We start from the raw sequence: 21684 nt of genomic DNA, 5'->3' as shown, positions 1-21684 counted from the left end.
TAAAATGTCTAGAAAGGAAGCGGACACAACCTTTGTCAAGCCATGTTGCAAAGTATGCATTTAGCACGACATAATTAATAACAGCATAAGATCTGAGTGCTTACTGTGTGCCTGGCGTTGTTCTCAGGGATTTACATGTATTAGCGAACTTGACCTTTCATATCACCCTCGGATGTAGGTATTCTCTCTAACTATTTTATAGAGGAGTTAACTAAAGTAGAGAGCAGTTTAGTAAATTATCTAACATCACACACTCATACATGGCTAACCTGAGAGTCATATCCAGCAGGGCCTCAAGGCTTCTTTATATTATTTAACCTCCTATTAACATAAAGGTCTCTGCTTACCACTGTTAACAGTCCTAGTAATGAACTGTAGGCTCTCTCATTGTATGCCCTACATTCTGCCTTGCTCCTTACCCACTATGACATAATTTCATAGTCAGGGTTTTAACTTTTCCTTTGGATTCTAGTTCCAGATTCCCTATGGCCTTTGCTGCTTCTTTAACTATGATGCATCATTTTCCATTACGCTCTTTCTGACTGCCCTGAGAGGCACACAGACATACACTGGATAGCAATCAAATACACACAATTTCACTTCCTATTCACCTCAATCCAGTCTTTTTATTTTTTTAAAAAAGTAAGATTCCCAAAGTTTTTAGAATACACACATGCTGGGAGTTTTGCTAACCATCAATGTCAAAGCACACATAGTCAGAGCTGTGATTTAAAAACAGACTCACTGAAAATGTAATACAATGCTCAATAAAGGTTGGCTGCTTCTGGCTGCATTTCTAACAATAAGGACAAATACTCCAAAGGCTTATATTGCCTAACATCTGTTTGCACTAGTCCTCAGAGAATTAAGCAGCTTTTGGATTGAGTAGCAAGTCATTTCAGAAAATGTGGAAGACTTTCTAATGTATTAAGTTCAGGAACAAGCCTGCAGCACAGAGGCTGCACCAAGTCCCTACTGAGGACTGCCTGGAACCCACGGCTCATACCTTCACTCCGTCCAACACGGCTTTGATAACCCCCTTCACAGTCGTCACCATCTCTTTATCTTCTGAGTTCACACCTTCTAGCATCACTTGGTCAGACCAGCGAATGAGGTTGCCAAGACTTTGGTATACTCGGCTATAGCAGGAGGAGAGGGCTGAGCTGGAAGGAAGGAAATAGTTTTAATGTTCACATTTAAAAAAAAACACCAAAAACAAAACTAAAACATGACCATTCATGGAATTCATTAGAATTTCCTAGTGTGGGCTTAATTCCCTCATTTTCTATATTGTTGTTAGGTGCTGCTGAGTCAAATATGACTCACAGTACTCCTACGAAGAACAGATCTGACACACTCAAGCCTATTGCTTAAGTCACTGTGTCAATCCACCTGGTTAAGGGTCTTCCTCTCCTTCACTGTCCCTTATAAGTATGATGTCCCTCACCAAGGAATAATCTTTCCTAGAAACACATCCAAAGTACGTGAGATAAAGCTTCATCATCTTTGCCTCCAAAGAGCGTGCTGGCTGCAGCTTCTCCAAGATATATCTGTTTGTTCTTTGGACAGTTCATGGGATAGTCAGTATTCTTCTCCAACACTATAGTTTAAAGGTGTCAAATCTTCTTCTGTCGTCCTTATTCAATGTCCAGCTCTCAGATGCATAGCAAGTGACTGAAAAGACCATGGCTGGAATAAAGTGCACCTTTGTCTTCAAACTGACATCAATGCTCCTCAATAATCTGTAGGTCCCTGACTACAGAATTTCCCAGTGGAGTATGCCTCCTGATCTCCTGAATGCTGGTAGCAAAGGTGTTGACTGTGGATCCAAGTAAGCAAATCTGAGATATCGGAGGGATACACTAATGAAGATTACCTCAAGAGTAATAGTTTGGAGGTAAGGTGTCGTAGAGTGGTGGTGGTTTGAGATGCAGGGGTGAGGGGCTAGTGTGACTGAATTATTCTCTGCTTGGAATTTTCAGTTGATAGGTTTTTAACAATGCTGAAATCAAGAGTAAAAAACATCTTTTTTTTTAGGTAACATTGATTTTCATAAAAAATTCAGGATACATATATTCTAAGAGGGCGCTGGTGGTGGAGTGGTGAGTTTTAAGGCCTGTTTGTTTAGATTAAGTCAGTTGTACAGGGCCCTGCTAGGCAGTGGTACATACTAAACTAGGATAGCAGCTTCTCAAGGAGCTTGAGAGGATGGAAATATTGGTAGGCAATACATACCTGTCAGATCACGAGACAATTAAAGTCCTAGTTATACCACAATGCTAAAACACAAAAAAGCAGAACCTCTGAGTACTTTCAAGATGATATAGTGATATAGAGAGTGGCTAAAATGAAGACTCTATACCTTCTACATATTTTTAAAGAACTAAAGATATTTTCTTTTAGAATTCGAAACAGGCTGATTTTTCTAGCTTAAATTACTATATTACAACAGAGAGAAAAGAAGAGTGTGCCGCTCCCTCTTCCACTCCCAAAGCATCTCACAAAGAGAAAAACCCCCAAAAATAAATCAAAGAGGTAGGTATTTAAGAACTGAAGATATAATTTTGAGTCACAGGTAAAAATATTATAAAATATAATTAAAACAACCTTGCTGGCTGAAAGTGAGGAGGACTTGAAGCACTTGTTGCAGAAGATCAAAGAATACTGTCTTCAATACAGATTGTATTCTCAATATCAAGAAAACAAAGATTCTTACCACTGAACTGATAAGCAACATCATGATAGGCAGAGAAAAGGCTGAAACTGTTAATAACTTCATCTTACTTGGATCCACAATTAACATCCTTGGTATCAGCAGTCAGATTAGAAGATATACTGCACTGGGAAAGTCTGCAGTTAGGGACATCTCCCAATTCTTGAGAAGTATAACATTAGTTTGAGGACTAAGGTGTGTCTGAATCAGGCCATGGTCTTTCTGATCACTTGGTACGCATCTAAGAGCTGGACAGTGAATAAGGATGACAGAAAAAGACTTGATACCCTTGAGCTGTGGTGTGGTGAAGAGTACTGAACTTTCCATGGACTGCCAAGAAAACAAATAAGTACATTCTGTAGAGGGTGCAGCCAGAGTGCTCTTTGGAAGCAAAGATGATGAGGCTTAGCTTCACATATTTTGGGTATGCTGCTAGGAGAGGCTATTTCTTGGAGATGGACATGATACTTGGAGGGTCGGCAAAGGAGAGAAAGACCCTCAACCAGATGGACTGACATGGTGACTGCCACAATAGACTCTTAATGTGTTAGGTGGTGTGAGGATGGCACAGGATAGGACAGGGTTCAGATCTGCTGTTTGTAATGTCGCTATGGGACACACTTGACTCAACAGCACCTAATAACAACAACAATAATTCTAAAAACAAAGCCATTCAAAACAAAAACCTAAACAAAATTCCAACAAACAGCACTTCAGAATCAGGTAAGGAGGAAACGTAATTCCCAGAGATCAGAAATGTTTATTTAGCCAATTATTCCACTCTGTGCATGTCCCAACAGGAGAAAACTAGTCAGCAGGACTAAAAGTAAACTTTTCAAATCCCATTAGAAACAAGAGAAATTTACAAAAGGAGTTCGAAGAAACACTAAGTTTGTCTGCTTTTGGGATAACGTGAATGAAAAGGGTTTGGCATTACATGGCTTCACATAGTGAAGGAGGATTAAAACAAGAACTCTATAGTCTATTCCTGAGTGTTAGGACATGTGTGGCTCTCCCTCAAAGTGACAGCACTTCTCCCAGCTCTGCTTCCCTCACTCCTTCCCGAAGGGAGGACCACCGTCTTTAAACACGGCCTGCTTCCTCCTGCTCACGCACTTGTACAGGGGATGCCACCAAAGCACCAAATTATAGGCAAGAATTCGATGGAAAGGGGGAGAATACTTCACATGATCCTTGACCCTTAATTTCCATCTGTTTTGGATGGTAAAGTACTAAAGGAATGCGCTGTTATGGAAAGGTTGGCAGTTTGAACCCCCTAGACTAAGCAGTCTGCATCCAGAGTTCAACTACAGAAGCCTTATGGGGCCATTCTAATCGGCACTATCTGATTGCTAGGAGTTGGGACGACTTGGCTTGATGGCAACAGATTTGGGTTTTTTTAACTGCAAGGTCAGAGACGTAAATCTACTAATCACTCTGTGGGCGCGAGATGAGCAGCCTGACTACAGTTGTTTTGGTTTATATGATTAGCTTCAAGTCCACACAGAAACAACGATCTGGGAGTAGATTTCAACTTATTGTGATGCTCAGCAGTCTTCCAAGGCTGTAATTCATAACAGAAGCAGACTGTCCCATTTTTGTTCTATGGAGTGGCCAGTGGATTCAAAATCATGGCCTTTTGGTTAGCAGCCCTACATGCACTGCACCATATCAATGTTATTGTGGTTAAGTGCCTGTGAGTCAACACAATTCACAACAACCCCCTGAATAATCTGAACCCTGCTCTATCTTGTGCCGTTCTCATCATCTCTGAAGTACTGGAGCCAGGTGTTGCAGTCACTGTGTCAACCTATCTCGCTGAGGGTCTTTCATTCTTTTGCTAACCCTCATCTTTCTGTCTCAAGATGCTAAGGAAGGAAAGAGCAGGTCTGTGCTATGAAAATGCCAACAATGAAGCCATCACTAGCCCATTTTAAGACTGCGGTAGAGCTGTCTGTGTTTCTAAGTTCAGAAGGGAAATCTTCCACTCAGGGCTCACTTGGAATAGCAGCTGGTTATTCAAAGGCTAGGGAGACCTGGTGGCAGAGGCTGTAAAGAGCTGCACTGCTAACCCAAAGGCTGAACCTCGATAGTGACTACAATCTATCAAAGGCTCCAAGTGAGAAAAATGGGCTATCTCTTCCTGATTTATGTACAGCCTTGGAAACCCACTGGAGGATAAATTATGAGGTGGTTCTGACTCAGCGGCAATGGGTGAGTGTATTCAAAGGCTAGGGAGCTCTCCGGGTGCACTTCATAGTGGATCGAGCTGCTAATCCAAAAGCCATGTGTCTCTAGTGGTTTGAATCCACCAGTAAGTGCTTCCTTGGGAGAAAAGTGGGCAGTCTCCTCCCGCTGATATACAGCCTTGGAAATGTGATGGAGGGTTGCTCTGGGTTGGAATGAACTTGATATTAGTGAGTGAATGAATGAGTGAATGCTATTTAAAGGCTAGCAGCTGACACAACAGCAATGGGCTATAATAAAACTTCCTTAACAACAACAACAGAGACGATCACCTGACTATCAGTTCTTCCATAGTGTTTGCATATCTGCAAGGTAACTTCTCAAGGAGGAAGCAGCCAATGAAAAATCACAATAGCTACACACTGTACCATCTTTACTTATTGTAGCTACAGTGATCCTTGCCTGGACTGAGAGGTGCTTGCTGGCCACTCAAGGACGGCATGGACAGCTGTTAAGGTCTCGTCCCTCGCACACACTCTGCCCGGCTACTCCTCTACTCTTCATCCCTTGTCCTCAGTGCCAACCTAATTCCTTCAAGTCCAGCTCCAGCTCCTCCTCCAGAAGGCCCCCTTCACTTCTCCAGTAAGTCTCCTTCCTTGGAATTCTCATGGGGTTTCTGCTCCGGATCACAAAATTAGCATTTTTCCTCATAATGTGTACAAGAATGATTTTTCCCACAGATTTTTACTCTCCCAAGATAGGGACCATGATATTTGAAAGGGGTTGTTTTTGTTATTGTTGTGTACCACTGAGTTGGAGCTGACCATTAGCCGACCCTCCAGTGGGTTTTCAGAGGCAATTAATTGCACAGGAGGAGACTGCCCATCCTTCCCTTGAGGAACAGCTGGTGGATCTGAACAGCGTGCCTGTGGGATTGCTGCGTAGCTTCTTGTCACCAGGCCACCAGAGTACAGGATAAAATTTTTAAAAATCTATCAGCATCTGGCTGTACATACTACCCAGCTATTAGTGTGACACTAGAAATACTACTCAAAGGAAAGGAATACTGAGCCCAGTTATGTATGAGCTGGACGCTGGTCAAACTAGCAGACAGATGCAGTGTTTGGTGTCTAGGCTCTGAGAAGACCACACCGCCACACACATGGGCAATGCAACATGTGGTCATCTCAGTGGCTTTTCCTCTTGGGCAGTAGCATGGCATGGAGAAATGCAAACAGAGGCAGGCAAAGTTATGTCAATAACTTTATCAACTCCTCCCACCACCAACTAGCTCCAATGAGCTTTCAGCCAAAGGATCACAACCCACACAAGCCAGCTCAAACTCCAGGATGGAAGCGCCAGGGCAGACAGCTTCTTGGAAATCAAAAGTCTGCATTATCTCCCAGAAAAAGAAAAAGAAGTGCTTTCCTGTCAAGTTCTGAAAGCAGTTTATAAAATTTTAAGCTTCATGGAGCTAAATGATCATTTAGCTACCTCAAAGAACTTAAGTAGAGATGCATTTATCCTGAACAGAAATTATGGAAGAAAAGTAAAAGATCAGCTGGAATCTGTCAATTTCCTAAGAATCATCTCCAGTTAGACTTTCATTTAAAATTATGTTTAAATTCGCTTTTCTTTTAGTACTTAAAACAACTATGAGGGTTCTGTTCATACAATATTTAAGGAGAAAGTATGCTCTCATAATAAAAGCATTGCCTAACAGAAGCTTCTTGGGGGCAAGAACTGGCCCTACAGGTGGTATCTGGCTCCCAAGGAATGCAGGTACAGTATTTAGGAGATTCTGGCTCGACACAGTTCAGTGTTTCATAAATCCCCATTTTGATGGGATTCTTCTCTCTCTTTTGGTCTAATCATCTGAGCATCTGGAGACTCTTAACAGGTTAGATGTTAATAGGGTGTAATGTGATCATAAACAGTGGGTAATGTTATATTACTGATGGTACAAGGAGAAATGAGCCTAAATCAGTGTGATTACTGCCAATCAGCCAATGCAAGAAAATGATTAGAGATAAACATTGTGGCTACATCCCTGGTGACAGCAGAGATTTAGGTCAATGCTGAGACCTCATGACCAATCCTGATCTTGATCTTAGGGCCAGCCTGAGGAGAAGTTCCTGCTCTTCCTGACACCAGCCCCGTTCCTCCTAGAAACTGAGTTGGAAGTTACCCCAACGCAAAATGTCTGCTGGCCTTCCTTTGCTCTGACCCAGCCAAGACCTGCAGAACAACTTACCTGTGCGGAATTCTCGGGTCGGATTGCACCAGGGGTAGAATGGCCTCCAGCACCTTGCTGGCTGACCCCGGAAGCATCTCCAGTACCTTCTTATCAATTGCCATTTTGTCCACAATGGTCTTAAAGTAGCGCAAGGCACTGACAACTTCCTTCTCTTTCTCTTCCAACCGGCTCAGGTTCTGAAAAGAAACGTTAAGCACAAGGAGGGAGAGGAGAGAGATTAAAAGGCACTACTTCGAGTAACAGAAAATAAAATAAAAACTCCTGTAAACTAGCTTGAAATTGATATGAATGGAAAAGGATTTTGCAAAAATGAAGTCAACTGCTTTTCTAAGGCATGCAATCAGGATAGAAAGACTACGCTTGAAAGAAGAAAAGTAGTTTATATTCCTGAATTCCCTTGCTAGAATCAAGACTGATTTGATCTGAGGTCTAGAAAATAACTACTCCTCTATTTCCTAATAAACCACACCCAAATATCACCACTAATCTCATTAGGTATAGGAAGGACTAATTTGCTGATGGCTATAAGATACTTAAGAAACTAAATAGAGAGTCCCAGGGTGCACCCATATCCTGTAAATCAAATCAAGAAACTCTTGGCTTCTTACCTCTCCTATGTAAGACTAGCCAGGGACAATAGGTTACAAACCCAAACCCCTAGAATTCCTCACTATATTTTATATTGCTCAATCCAAAGATGCAACCCCATTTCAACGAAATGATATGCTACTCTCAAATGAATTAGAAATCCACAGGGCTAGCAGAAGTGGAACAGTCTTGGTGAAAAGGTAAAAAACCCAGAGCAGATGGCAATCATCACCACCCTGCAGTGGTCTCTATGCATTCGAGGTCTCTCTGTGCTCCTGAGGAGAGCCCGCCTAGGAAGAAGATAAAACATACAGCCTTGCGCTTTCCAGTATTCAAAAGATAGCCCCCCAATATGTTCTCTTGACTCTAACACCCCTTGTGTTGAAAGTGGGTACACACCCTCCTTTTATTCCTTTTTCTTATCTCTCCCATAAATTTGACCCTAATGTCAATGACTCAGGTCCAAGCAGTTGACAGGGGAAAAAAAATCACAAATAATCTATAAGCAATGTTCCAACGACAGCAACAAAACCAATCACAAGGCAAACAAGACAGAGAAACACTGGTTCTCAGTCAAATGAACATGACAAAGGGAGTGAAGGTCCATCTGTCTAGGTGCTGTGGAGTCGAGTATGACCCATAGCAACCCTATGAAAATGGATCTGAGTCCTGTCCTATTCTGTGCCTTCCTCACAAACATACTTGAGTCCATTGCTGAGGTCACTGTGTCAATCCCCCTGATTGAGGGGGGCTGGGGAAGAAAGAGTATGATATAACGACATTAAACAAAAGGACTTACCAACAGATGTAATCAAGCTGAAGAAAGAATGATTACAGGCTAAGATAGCTAAAGTTACAGATGCTGACAAGAAGAATGGAGGAAAACACAAATATGAGAGGTTTATGGCTCACCAAGGAGATTGCATAGCTTGTTTATAATGTACATAAAGATATATTATCAATAAAAAAGAGCCAGAGAGTGTAGCACCATTGGGACCTGAGATTCCTGCGTCTAGAGCTTCCCCAACCAGAGAGTAAGAGCTGCAATTGCCACAGACAGTGCAAGACTTCATGATCCTAAAAGAGCACGAACAGTGGTGCTGGCAGAGCAGTAAAACCAGCAGACAAGTGTATAGCAGAACTGCAGGTGCCAGGCCCACGAAGCAAGAAAGCCTGGTGTAATGAGTGCCTTTGGGAATTTGTCAGGGAGCAAGGTTTGTGACCCTCAGAGCCTTCAGCTCATGTTGACGGTCAAGTAGTGTGCTGTTGGTGCTTTAAAAATGGTAGCGCTAATTGAGCTTCCAAATTACTTGCCCAAGTAGGGTAGAGGCCAGGCTGAGAGGCCTGCTTTTGGCATGGCTAAGAAGAAGCTGCATTAAATGAAGAATTGTTCCCTTAGTTGTTCCTCATCCTGAACTGTAACTTATTTCCCTAATAAATCGCATAATCACAAGTGTTGTTTAAAATCTGTGTGGTCATCACAACAAATTAGTGAACCCAGCAGAGAAACACTAAGCTCTGTGTGAGGGATGACTGGTGTTGGAAATAGTAGAAAATATTTGGAGTGTGGAGGGAGTGAACAGGTCTGACCCCATAAAACTAGGCTGCTGGTACAGGTTAAGAGAGAGTCTTCCCCCTTGTGAAGTTGGTGGAGATCAGATGCTGTGGCCTCCACATCTTCCACCCTGTTTCTACACGTATATAAAAAGGTAAGAGAAGGTAAATGTATTAGGGATCAAAGTTTATTAGTGGTAACTCGAGTCAAGAGGACTCTACAAGTTATTCAAGTGTTCAGGTCTTTCGTTCATAGGGTCGCCATGGGTCATCTGTGACTTGACAGCACTTAACAGCATCAAGAGGAGGGGGAGGATTAATGAAACAAACAGATTTTTATTAACAGTAGGATTACATAGCTGATTCCAGAAATTGCTGTCAATAAGTTGTATGTCTGTAAAAAGTTGAAATGGTAGGAGTTGTTATGTGCTGTCAGTTACTTGCGTTTCATAGCGACTTTAAGTACAACAGGGCTGAACGCTGTTCTGTCCTGAGCCAATCTTATCATCTCTGATACACCCCTACTACTCCAGTCACTGAGTTAATCCATCTCATTCAGGGTCTTCCTCTCCTGTGCTGTCCCTCTACCTTCCCAAGTATGACATCTCTCTCCAAAGACTGGTCTCTCTTTACAACATGCCCAAAGTATGTTCAATGGAGCTTCAGAATCCTTGCCTCCAAGGAGCAGCTGGATTTCACCCTCTCAAGAATGAATCTGTTTTTCCTAGCAGTCCATGGTATATTCAATACTCTCCTCCAGCACCACAGCTCCAAAGTATCAATTCTTCTATCTTCCCTAGTCATTGTCCAGTTTTCTGATTCATCTCCAAGGTACTGAGGAGCAACAATGTCAGTCTGGAGACTAATGTGCACGTGATCCAGGCCACGGTCTCTGCAATTACTTGCTATGCATCAGAGAGTTGGACAATGACTAGGGATGACAGAGGAGAGTTGATGTCCTTGAGCTTTGGTGCTGGAGAAGAGTATTGAATACACCATGGACTACAAGGAGAACAAACAAGTTCGTCCTGGAGAGGGTGAAGTCAGGCTGCTCCTGACTTCAGGATTCTGAAGCTCTGACATACTTTGGACATGTTGCAAGGCAGGATCAGTCCTTGGAGAGGGATGCCAGTCATGATTGGGAGGGTGGAGGGACAGCGCAGAGAGGAAGACCCTTGATGAGATGGATTGATTCCGTCACTGGAGTAATGGGGATAGGTGTGTCGGAGACAACAGGACTGGCAAAGGATAGAGCATGGTTTAGAACTGTTGTACATAGGGTCACTATGAGTCGCAAGCGACTTGGAGGCATATAACAACAAAAACAAGTAATTATGAAGACCATGGCCTGGATCAGGCACACTGCTGCTATTGAGTACTCTGGAGAGGTCCCTAACAGCAGATTTTCACAATGCAATTAGCAATTAGATTTCCTAGCTGCTGGTACCAAGAGTGTGGATTGTGGAGCCAAGTAAACGGAAGCTGTTAACAATCTCAATCTCTTCACTATCTATTATGATGCTGCCAATTGGCCCAGTGGTGAGAATCTTTCTTTTCTTGATGTTGAGCTTTAATCCATATTGAAGAATGCAGTCCTTGACCTTTTGCAGTGAATTATGTAACAGATATGTTTACAACAATGACAAAAATAAATAAAGAGTAGCCAGTGAGGCTGCTTACTCACAGCCAGACATTTCATGGCCTTCAGGCGCTTGGTCTGGAGGTCTGAGGTATGGTTTTGTGGAATATCTTGTTAAGTAGCCTAATATAGCATGATGCTTTTATTTTATCTCCTAGTTCACGATGGTGCTGTCAGAGAGTCTTAAAAGCTTGTAAGTGATTATCCAAAGGACAACAATTGGTCTCTATTCACTTTGAACAACAAAAGAAGGAGAATCAGAAACAGGAGGACACAAATGTGTGACTAACTGCCTCTATAAACAACTGCCTCCTTTCCCTTAAGATCAGAAGAACTGGATGGTGTTAGGCTTTCACTGAGTATTTTGAAGAAAGACTCCACTGCAGAATCTTGATCAAAAGAGATAGTAGAATTTATGAAGCTATGGAGGGTTGCTGACCCCATGAAACTATTTTTCTGAGGTAATCATTAAAACTTAAACCAAAAACATTCCCTGAACACTAAATAACAGTTTAGTTTAACCTGGGGTGGGGTGGGGAGTGGATGTAGGATGACCATTGATGTGAAACAAATTTTCACTATTCTTGCCTTTAAGGAGTGCCCTGATTGCACTTGACCATGATGATGGCCAATGATGACTTGACCAATGTGCTATTCTAAAGAACTATTTCCACATGATCAAATTGACAACAACAACTTAAAAGATTAGACAGTAATTTGGGGAACAACGTACTGATGTTAAGAAGTCCTGGTGGCTAAATGTTGGGCTCCTAACTGAAAGGTTGATTGTTCAAATTCACTAGCCCATACCTTAGGAGAAAGACAGGTAGCCTCCTTCTAGTAACATGGCCTAGGAAACCCACTGAAGGTTTGTGAGGACTTGGAATCCACTTTGTATCCGGGGGGTTTGGGAATTGATGTTGATGAGGGAAGAACATTTCAGAAAAGGATGGCTGTCCAACTTGAAAAATGTAATCAGTGTCCCTAAATTACTCATGCAGAAAATGTTGAGTTGGTGTATGCTTTGCTGTATATCTTTGCAACTACAGTAAATAAAATTAAAAGAAATAAAAAATATCTTAAAAATGGCTAAATAATCTACTTAAAGAGAACCAATTATATCACATCCGGTGTAAATTAAGGGAGGGGGAGAAGGACAGAAATATACCGTAAGGCAATTATGATGTGGAAATCTAGCTATTTTCTTCTAAAATAATGAGAAATGTCATTTTAAAAGAAAAGTTTTCAGAAGTGGAAACATTTTCCATTTTATTTTATGGGAATATTTTATATATTTTACACACACACACACACACACACACACACACACAGTCACAGAGTTGGAATCAACCCACAGCTGAACCTCCAGTGGGTTTTCAGAGGCTGTTTAAATGCTTGGGAGGAGAGTCTTCTCCTGTGGACAGCTGGTGGATTCAAACTGTTTATCTTTGAGATTGCAATGCAGCTTCTTAACCACGGGCCAGGAGAAAGATGGGGAATCTCTTCCTGGAGTTGGTTCTGACTCAGTGGTTATCCAACAACATATATAAAAGGAGGCTTAAGGTTCAAGGGTAAACAGTTATTTTATTCAGTTTTCTTTTTAACAAAAGACCCAATTTAACAAGACAATGAATAAGGAAAACTAAAGACTTGATGCCTTTGATTTGGGGTGTTGGTGAAGTATAGTAAATATCTCAAGGACTGTCAAAAAAACCAAGTAACTTGACTCTCTAGCAGAAGTGCAATCAGGGCGCTTCTTAGAGGCAAAAATGGTGAAAATTTGTTTCACATCATTTGGGTGTGTTTTCAGGAGGCACAAGCACTTGGAAAAAGATACCACTCTTGGAAAAGTAGAGTCAATGAAAGAAAGGAAGACTGTCAATGAAATCGACTGACATAGCAACTCCAACAACGGGCTTGGGTACAGTGGAAATGGCAAGGCTGGCACAGGATAACGGCGAGATTTTGATCTGTTGTTCATACAGCTACTGTGAGGTAGAGTTCACACGATCTTACCTAACAACCTTACCCTCATCACACCTTTTATTTTTCTCTATCCTCTTAATTTTTCTCCTTTATTATCTGATATATTTGTTTACTTACTGCTTATTTCCAAGAGGCTAGGACTCTCTACCTCATGCTTCCACATCCCCTATAGGACGCTAGAGGAACCAGCATCTGAAGGAATCCTAGTGCTTGCAGACATCAGACAGAGCTAAATCACAGTCAATCTGGCAGACAAACTATCACAGAAACACTGCCATCTTACACATCAGAGAGTGTAAAAGTCAGAAAGGATGAAACTTGGTGAGGAAACAGGCAACATTTTAAGAAAATGTGACTCAGGTTTGCTAGGGAGAAAGGGGAAATGAGACTGAGAGGTGCTGAAAAGCAGGAAGGCATTTTAAAGAGAAAATCTGCCTGTCATTTACAGAGATCAAATCTTTTAAAAACCAGATTGTCCTGGACGTCTAATAAAAGACCCCACAATTTAGCAGAGTCAGTTTTCATCCATTAACTCTCCAGCAAATTCCACTTACTGAATTAATGGCCTATGATGGGGACTGTGCAATCCCTTAGCTCTTTTGCTGTTAAACTCTGGCTTCTTGCAAAGACATTGTCAGCAACCAGAAAAGTTCTGTGTTAGACACCTACACAGAGCATTAGCTAGAATTATAAGCCAGATGCTTTGCCTTTACTATTGCCTTTTCTCACAATGCATCCTCTCTCCACCTAGCCCTACTTCTCCCTGTTGTGGAGGTGTTGGGTGTCACTACTAATGACACTCAAATGAGTCTGGAAACTGAAGGGTGCTGTTAGAGGCAAAGAGAGGGCTGAACTCTGGGTGTGCATACAACAACAGCTATTTCTGCTATAGCTTTTATATAGGAGCTGTGGTCTTTTGAGTTCCAGCCATGGCTCTTTTTTCTCCACGACATTAGTATTCTCCACAGCTTATTTTATTTGTTTTTCAAGTTGCAAGAGTTTATGCATTTCTCAAAGAGTGCTCTGAGTTTACAAACTGGAGTAAGATGTTAAGAGGCTACAAATATATATGAACTAAACCAGTTTAGAAAGACAACAGACTGTGATTAAGAAAACTTGGGCAAGACACAAAACTCTGTAGAGTGAGAATTATGTTGCCTCACAAGATTATGATGAGGATTAAATAAGAAAATTATCTGTGAAAGCATACTGGACAGAGCCTGGATAAAAAAGTAGATCTTTAATATGCAGGAGCTAAATCTGAAGCTGTATCTTAATCGACCTGAGCTTCAATTTCTCATGTATTTAAAAAGGAACAGCCATGCACATGGAAGAAAGGTATCCGTGAATATACTACAGATGACATAAAAGCTGCATACATGCTTGTTGTTACTGACATCAGGTGCCACTAGGTCAGTTCTGAGGCACAGCAAGCAACAGAACAAAAACTCTGTTGGATCCTGCACTACCCTCAAGCTATTCATAAATACTGACAGCAAGTCACAGACACATGGTGCGAAAATTCTGATGAAGTCTTCTAGATTCAGCCTGCCTTGGCACGTTTCTTCACATTTCTCGTACTATCTTTGGCTCTCTGCTATAAGCGAAAAGTTTGCACTCACTTTGTCTCATGAAGGTGACTTCATGTACAGCACAGTAATTCAGGTTGTGGCTGCTGTTAGGTGTCACTGAGTCAATTCTAACTCACAGTGACCCTATGTGTAATAGACAGAGACCTCTCCTGGTCCTCTATCACCCTCAAATCTCTGCTCTGCTCAAGGTCACTGCTGCAGTTAGTATGTTAATCCATCTCACTGAGGGTTTTCTTTTCCTTCTCTGATCTTCAACCTTTCCAAGTATGATGTCTTTTCCAGGATCTGGACCTTCCTGACAACATGCCCGAAGTTATGTGAGACATGTGGATAATAGCAAACTCGGGATAACACTGAGAAGTGTGGGAATCCAAGAACACTGAATTGTGCTCATGCAGAACCTGGACATGAACCAAGAAACAGTTCTCTCAGAGAGGTGACCAAAAGAGGGGTGACACTCTTTTTTAGGTAAATGTCACTCCTACAGATCTTTGATAATAAAACAGGGTTTTCCAATCTCAGCACTACTGATTTTTGGATTGCCAACTCAATTTTGGGAGGAGAGGGTCATGGGCCAGTGTATTATAGGATGTTGAACAGTATTTCTGGCTTCTACCCACTAGATGATAGTAGTAACTGCTTGAGTTCTCTTTTCTTTTTCTTTTAAATGAAAGTTTACAGAGACTTTGGATTTCCATTCATTCATTTTGCCCATTTTCCTCCCTGCCCAACCCTGCCCCCAGTTTGCTTTTCTCTTTGAATAAAAAAAAAAATTTAAAAAAATTCTTTCATTGTTATACAATCCCCCCTCCTCAGTCCACTTTACTATGCAGCTCTTATTCTGCACTCTTGTCATGAAAGTAATACCTAATCATATATTCCTTTTAGATAGTTCTCTCCCTTAATACTGTTTCAATGCAGTGTACATTATTTATCCCCTTTTTTCTTGGGTTCCCCCAACCCTGATGTCTGTCCCATTTTACAACAGTGGCACCATGCAGTATTTGTCCTTCTGTGACTGAGATATTTCACTCAGCATAAAGTCCTCCAGGGTCACTCATTCTGTATAATATTTCATGAGTTTCTTGCTTTTCAATGTAACATAGTATTCCATTGTGTGAATATACCAGAGCTTCTCTATCCATTCATTTGTTGATGAGCACTTGCGTTGTTTCCAATTCTTTGCTATTGTGAACAAAGCCTCAATAAACATGGGTGTGCATGAGCTCTCACTTCTGACTTAAATGTCTCTGACACTGTCAAATGTCCCCAGGAGTTTACAGGAACTTTCACTAAGTGAAAAGGGTACTTTAGCAACAAGTCTTCCTCCACGATTTCTTCTGAGGTAACAAAGAAAAAAGCAAATCCAAGAACTGAATGACTGAAATAGTTTATTGAGTTTAGTCATTAGTAAATCCCCTTAACCTGAACCGCTTAGACTAATGTTAGATGAAAACGTAAACATAGTTCTTGGAAAATTTAAACATAGTTCTTAAGTTTAATTAAACTCAGTGTTAAGAAGTTACTAAACTTATCCTAACTTGGGGTGGGGGAACTGTGGCACAGATGAAATCTCCCATTTTAACATTCTTCTTTAATCTGAATTTAGATTAATTTGGCAAATACTGAGTATCTTTAGGCTCCTTTTGCTAACAGATGGAGAAGAAAAAACTATTATTCAATTTAACATTTTTGGACCTACAATCTTTATAATCTATGTTTTAACTTGAATTTTAAGGTATTTTGCTGGTCAACATTAAAAACGTAAGTAGGTAAACTGCAAAAATGAAAGTAGCATGTGTTATGTAACTTGTAGTGTTTGTGAGTTGGCATGAAATCAGTGATTATGACAATAAAGCTACTATAAATTATACTATGCATAATTATGAGAAGATTCTATTTGACTTCAAGGCCTGTTTTTACCTTGTACTTTTTTTTATAGACAATTAAAAGAGTTATAATTAACATCTAGATTTATGAGATATTTATTCTTAAAAATCTTGCTTTCAAACTCCAAAAAACCTTACTGTTAATGAGTCCATTCTGACTAATATCAGACATCAGCTTTCCCAGGTGTTAACTTTATGGAAGCCAGATCTTTTCCCTGCAGAGCAGCTGGTGAATTTGAACCTTCAACCTTTTATTTGACAGCCAACAGCTTAACCACTGCATCACTCTGGCATCTTTGACTCTGACGTTCATAAAAGGGAACTAAAGCATCATGAGAATTCAGACTTAGAGGTCAAATGGTTGCTATTCAAATCTACGTTTCCCACCTTTGTGCTGTATGAGTTTCAGTAAATGCTAATATCCCTAAAGCTTCAGTTTCCCTTCCTGCCAGATAAGTTTCTTCTTCAGAGGGCTGTTAGGCAGATTAAGAATGGTTAGTGACTTTAGAGCACAAGGCACGGGACAACAAAAAGGCTGGACGAAAGCAACACAAAATGTTTGTCAGCTCTGAATGCACTTGGTCATGTGGCAGTTTCACAATACTCCATGAATCTTGCTACATCTAGATGTCTAAAAGCCTTTCCTCTTCTAAATATTCAGGCCATCTTAGCAATTCAAGGAGAACAGCTGGCCTTGAGAAATTAGACTCACCCACTTCTTCCTGGAACCCGTTGGACCCAAGCAGCATACCCAGACAAACCCAAGAAAAGATCCCTGAGCTTTCACCACTGAGGACTGAGCTCTTTCCAAAGACCATGAGGACTTGGATAAATTCTTGCTTTTATTCAAGGCCTCTTGGTCCCACAGATGCCACCCATTCAACAAACACTAAGTTCATAAGAATAATGCAATAGATTGTTCCCATCCCCCAAACCGTGGGATCAGGATTCTGCAGTAGAAGGCAAGGCAAACCCAATTGTTCTTAACATTACACTGACCTTCTGCCTTTGAGACCTGGAAGCCACAGCACTGGTGGACATAAATTCTATTGTCTGCTGCTCCAGATCCAAGGGGATAGGGTAGCCCTCTGGTAGAAATCTGTCTGTTGCCTCCTGGAAGAGAGGAAACCTAGATTCCTACAGAGCTTGAAATGGTTGGCTGTTTTAAGCTTAAGGGAGGGGTTGATGAAACTCAACAGCTGTCTCAACAAATCTGGCTTGACTTGCCCTGTTGACGTTAGTGGTGCTTGAGAACATCTTTGGCTCAGTTCCAAAGGTTTTGTATGTTTAAGAGCAGAGACTCTTTAAAACCAAATGACTGATAATCTGAATACCATAAAATTCCCAGAGTGTGTGTGCGTACCAGGATATCTCTGTGCATGGATATAGCCTTCTGGGGTGTGAACATGATGCACTGAGCTATTTTAAATGCCCAGAGGATGACACAGCTGGAAAATGAGAACCACTCTAGCCAACTGAACTTGACTCTGGGTAACATGACAATTATTCACCATTCTAAAGATTCATATTTTCCAAGGATGATGAAGGCCCTGCCTGGAACTGTGGAGTGCTATGGAACAGGTGAAAGTTCAACTTTCAGGGAAATAAAAACAGCACAAACTAGTATCACAGGAAGTAGGCAGAGACCAGGAGAAATGCCTGGAGAGTAAGCTTACCTTGTTCAAGGGCTTCTCTGGACTCTTCACCAACACCTCAGCTGGTTTTCCCTTCTTGGATGGTGTCCTCTTGATTTTAGGTGAATGGAATTTGTCCATCAGCTTCATGGTGAAGGAAGAGAGATGAGAACGCTGGGAGTCTGAAAAGAAAAAAGGCACTTATTATTAGAGGGTGGGCAGGAAGAAGCTGTGGTTCATTTATCTCTTGTGGATCTGAGGAATCTTCTCAAAATATTTGGTTTTTTCTGGCTTCTAAGTTTCAAAGAAAAAGAACTATGGATCCATTTAAACATTTCTCTTCACTTCACCAAAGATGACATTCTGATGGCAAACAAACACGTGAAGAAGTGTTCAAAATCCCTACCTCTAAGAGAGATGCAAATCAAAACAACTATGAGGCATCATCTCACTCCAGTAACAATAGCAAAATTCAACAGAGCAGCAAAAAACAAATGCTGGTGAGGTTGTGGAGAAACTGGAACCCCTATTCATTGTTGGTGGGAGTGTAAAATGATGCAACCACTATAGAAGGCTGTATGGTGCTTTCTCAAAAAGTTGGAAATAGAAATACTATTTGACCCAGCAATCCCCTTACTAGGAATATACCCTAAAGAAATCAGAACTGCCATCCAAGCAGATCTATGCACATCCATGGTCACTGTGGCTTAGGTCACAATAGCAGAGTTGGAAACAACCAAAGTGCCCATCCACAAACAAATGGATAGAGAAGCTGTGGTATATTCACACAATGGAATACTACGCCACATTGAAAAACAAGGAACATTAAACAAAATGGGTGACCCTGGAAGACTTTATGCTGAGTGTAATATCTCAATCACAAAAGACAAATATTGCATAGTGCCACTGTTATAAAACAGGACTGACATCGGGGTTGGGGGGAACCTAAGAAAAGAGGGGATAAATAATGTATACTGCATTGAAAGAGATGAGGAAGAGAACTGTTTAAAAAGAATATATGATTAGGTATTATTTTCATGACAAGAATCCAGAATAAGAGCTGCATAGTGTAGTGGACTGAGGAGGGGCAATTATATAACAATGAAAGAATTTTCCCCCCCTATTCAAAGAGAAAAGCGAACTGGGGGAGGGATGGGCAGGGAGGAAAATCTGCAGCAATAAATTAATGGAAATCCAAAGTCTCTGTATACTTTCATTAAAATTTCAATAAAAAAAGGAGTGACAAGGTAAAGGAAAAAAAAACCAAAAATATTTCTCTTGCATCTATCAATTTCAGAAATTTCCTTTTAAGTTAGGTTGTTCAGTATTATGGAAGTCAAAGTTAATCAAATTAGGTATGGAAAAAGAACTTGAAAATATTTCCAAGTAAACTTAGTAAAGTTTGTAAGATGTTCTAGCAAAAATTCAAAAGACCCACCCTAGAGAGAAGAATACAAGAGACACAGATGTATACAGAAGCAATGAACAGAAAGGCCCTTTCAAAATAATCTTATCCTTGTTCAATTGAGGGACTGCAACAAGTGAGCTTGACAAGGTCCCAGACTGGCAGTGGAGACCGAAACAGAGTCAAAGTGTTCAAAACCCTCTCTTCTGAGCATAGCATGGATGTCTGTGCTGATCACTTTTACTGAGCACTATACTGAAAGTTCTAGTCAGGACAATTAGGCGTGAAAAATAAAAGGCATATATATTGAAAAGGGAGAAATAGAGCTGTATTTGTGGATGGCATAATCTTTAGGATAAAAAAAATCCTATAAAATCTACTAAAAAACCCTACTTGAAAATTAAAAACAAACAGCGGAGCTCTGGTGGCCTAGTGGCAAGGAGCTGCAACTACAATCCCAGAGGTGCACAGTTCGAATCCACCAGATGCTCTGCTGGGGAAAGAGGGACAATATCTTCCTGTACCAGTCAGATCTGATTTGACGGTACACTCACACAAAAATAATAAAATAAAAATTAAAACCAAACAAAAACCCTACTTGAATAAGGAAATTCAATAAGGTTATAGGACATAAGAACTACATACAACTGTCTTTACCCTCCAGCAATCAATACACTGAAAAGGATTTTTTAAAAAATTTTTATTGTATTATTTTTACGTGTACCGTCAAATCAGATCTGACTGGTACAGGAAGAGATTGCCCCCTCCTTCTCCAGCAGAGCATCTGATGGATTTGAACCGCGTACCTCTGGGATTGCAGTGCAGCATCTTGCCACTAGGCCACCAGAGCTCCCTTGAAAAGGAATTTTTAAAAATTCCATTCACTGTATCATCAGAAAGAATAAAATACACAGGCATAAATCTCACAAAAGGATGGCCAGACTTACTTATTAAAACTTACAACAGCCCTGTTAAAATAAACTCAAAATTCAAACTCACAGCCATGGAGTGTGAACCAACTCATAGGTGATCCTCCAGTGAGTTTGAGGGAGGCAGTAAATTGCACGGAAGGAGACTGCCTGTGTTGCTCTGGTGGAGCTGCTGGTGGATTCAAATAGCCAGAGAAGTGACACCTTTGGGTTAGCAGTGTAGTTTTCTGCAGACTAGGCCACCAGAACTCCCTGAAATAAAGATGATCTAAAGAAATGGAAAGACATGTTCACAGATCAAAAGACTTACTATTAAGACAGCAATAATCCCCAAATGGCTTCAATGAAATTAAATTGTAGCTGACTTTTTCGCAGAAATTAAATGGACCCTAACATTCATAATGAAATGCAAACCCACTGCCACTGAGTTAATTCTAAGTCACAGTCACCCTGCAGGAGAGAGGAAGCCTGCCCCAAGAGAGCCTCTAAGATTTAAATCCTTTCAAAGAAGCAGACTGTCACATCTGCTTCCACTCAAGCTGTTGGTGGGTCAAAGACTTTAATTATCACAAGTTACAAGAAAAATAGTTGGCAATCTTGAAAAAAGAAACCAAAGTTGGGCGGCAATTTTATTAAATGGTCATCAAACACATGAAAAGATGTTGAGCTTCCTTATCCTTCAAAGAGATGCAAACTAAAAGCACAATGAGTTATCATTTAAATTACATTAGGATGGTAATGATAAAAGAAATAGAAAATAAAAAATGGTGACAAAGAGCAGAGAAAATCGAAACCCTTATCCATTATGATGGAGTCCTGGTGCAGAGTTGGTTTTAAGTGTTGGGCTGCAAACCAAAGGTCAGCAGTTGGAACCCACCAGCTGTTCTGAGAGGAAGATGGGCAGTGGCTCCTCCCATTAAAATTTACAGCCTCTGAAACCCAATGGAGGACCACCCAATATGAGGTGAAACAAGTCGGTGGCCAATGGACTTGATTTTTAGTTTGAGCATCCATTACTGGTGAGAATACATAACTGTTACGGGGGTTGTGGAAGACAGTGCGACAGGTTCTCAAAAAAAAGCAAAAATACAACTGCTGTATGACCTAGAAATGCCACTTGTAGGTACACATTTAAAAGACTTGAAAGCAGGGACTCAAAAAGAGATGTGCATGCTAATGTTCATTACAGCTGTATTCATAATAGTCAAAAGGAGGAAATAAACATTCAACAAATAAATGAACAAAATACAGTGTATGCACACAATATAATACTGCTCAGTTATTTGGACAAATGAAGTCTTGACACATGCC

General features: G+C 40.8%; 1 protein-coding gene across 1 annotated transcript in view; it reads right to left on the bottom strand.

The window, feature by feature from the left end:
• RAPGEF1 (Rap guanine nucleotide exchange factor (GEF) 1) overlaps positions 1–18221 on the bottom strand; it is a gene marked incomplete at its 5' end in the record, with an annotated part of 86264 nt that extends 68043 nt beyond the window's left edge. Inside the window, 4 exons of the mRNA XM_006892598.1 lie at positions 1007–1163; positions 7155–7333; positions 17405–17518; positions 18082–18221. Coding sequence (XP_006892660.1) covers positions 1007–1163; positions 7155–7333; positions 17405–17518; positions 18082–18221 — 590 coding nt within the window. The remainder of the gene's footprint in view (positions 1–1006; positions 1164–7154; positions 7334–17404; positions 17519–18081) is intronic.
• Between the last annotated feature and the right edge of the window lie 3463 nt (positions 18222–21684).

The sequence above is a fragment of the Elephantulus edwardii genome, unplaced genomic scaffold (assembly GCF_000299155.1).
Source record: "Elephantulus edwardii isolate Elephantulus edwardi_28Jun2011 unplaced genomic scaffold, EleEdw1.0 scaffold00116, whole genome shotgun sequence".
NCBI classification, from domain to species: domain Eukaryota; kingdom Metazoa; phylum Chordata; class Mammalia; order Macroscelidea; family Macroscelididae; genus Elephantulus; species Elephantulus edwardii.
The sequence above is the reverse complement of the archived record's forward strand: the minus strand, read 5'-3'. Positions and strand labels throughout refer to the sequence as shown.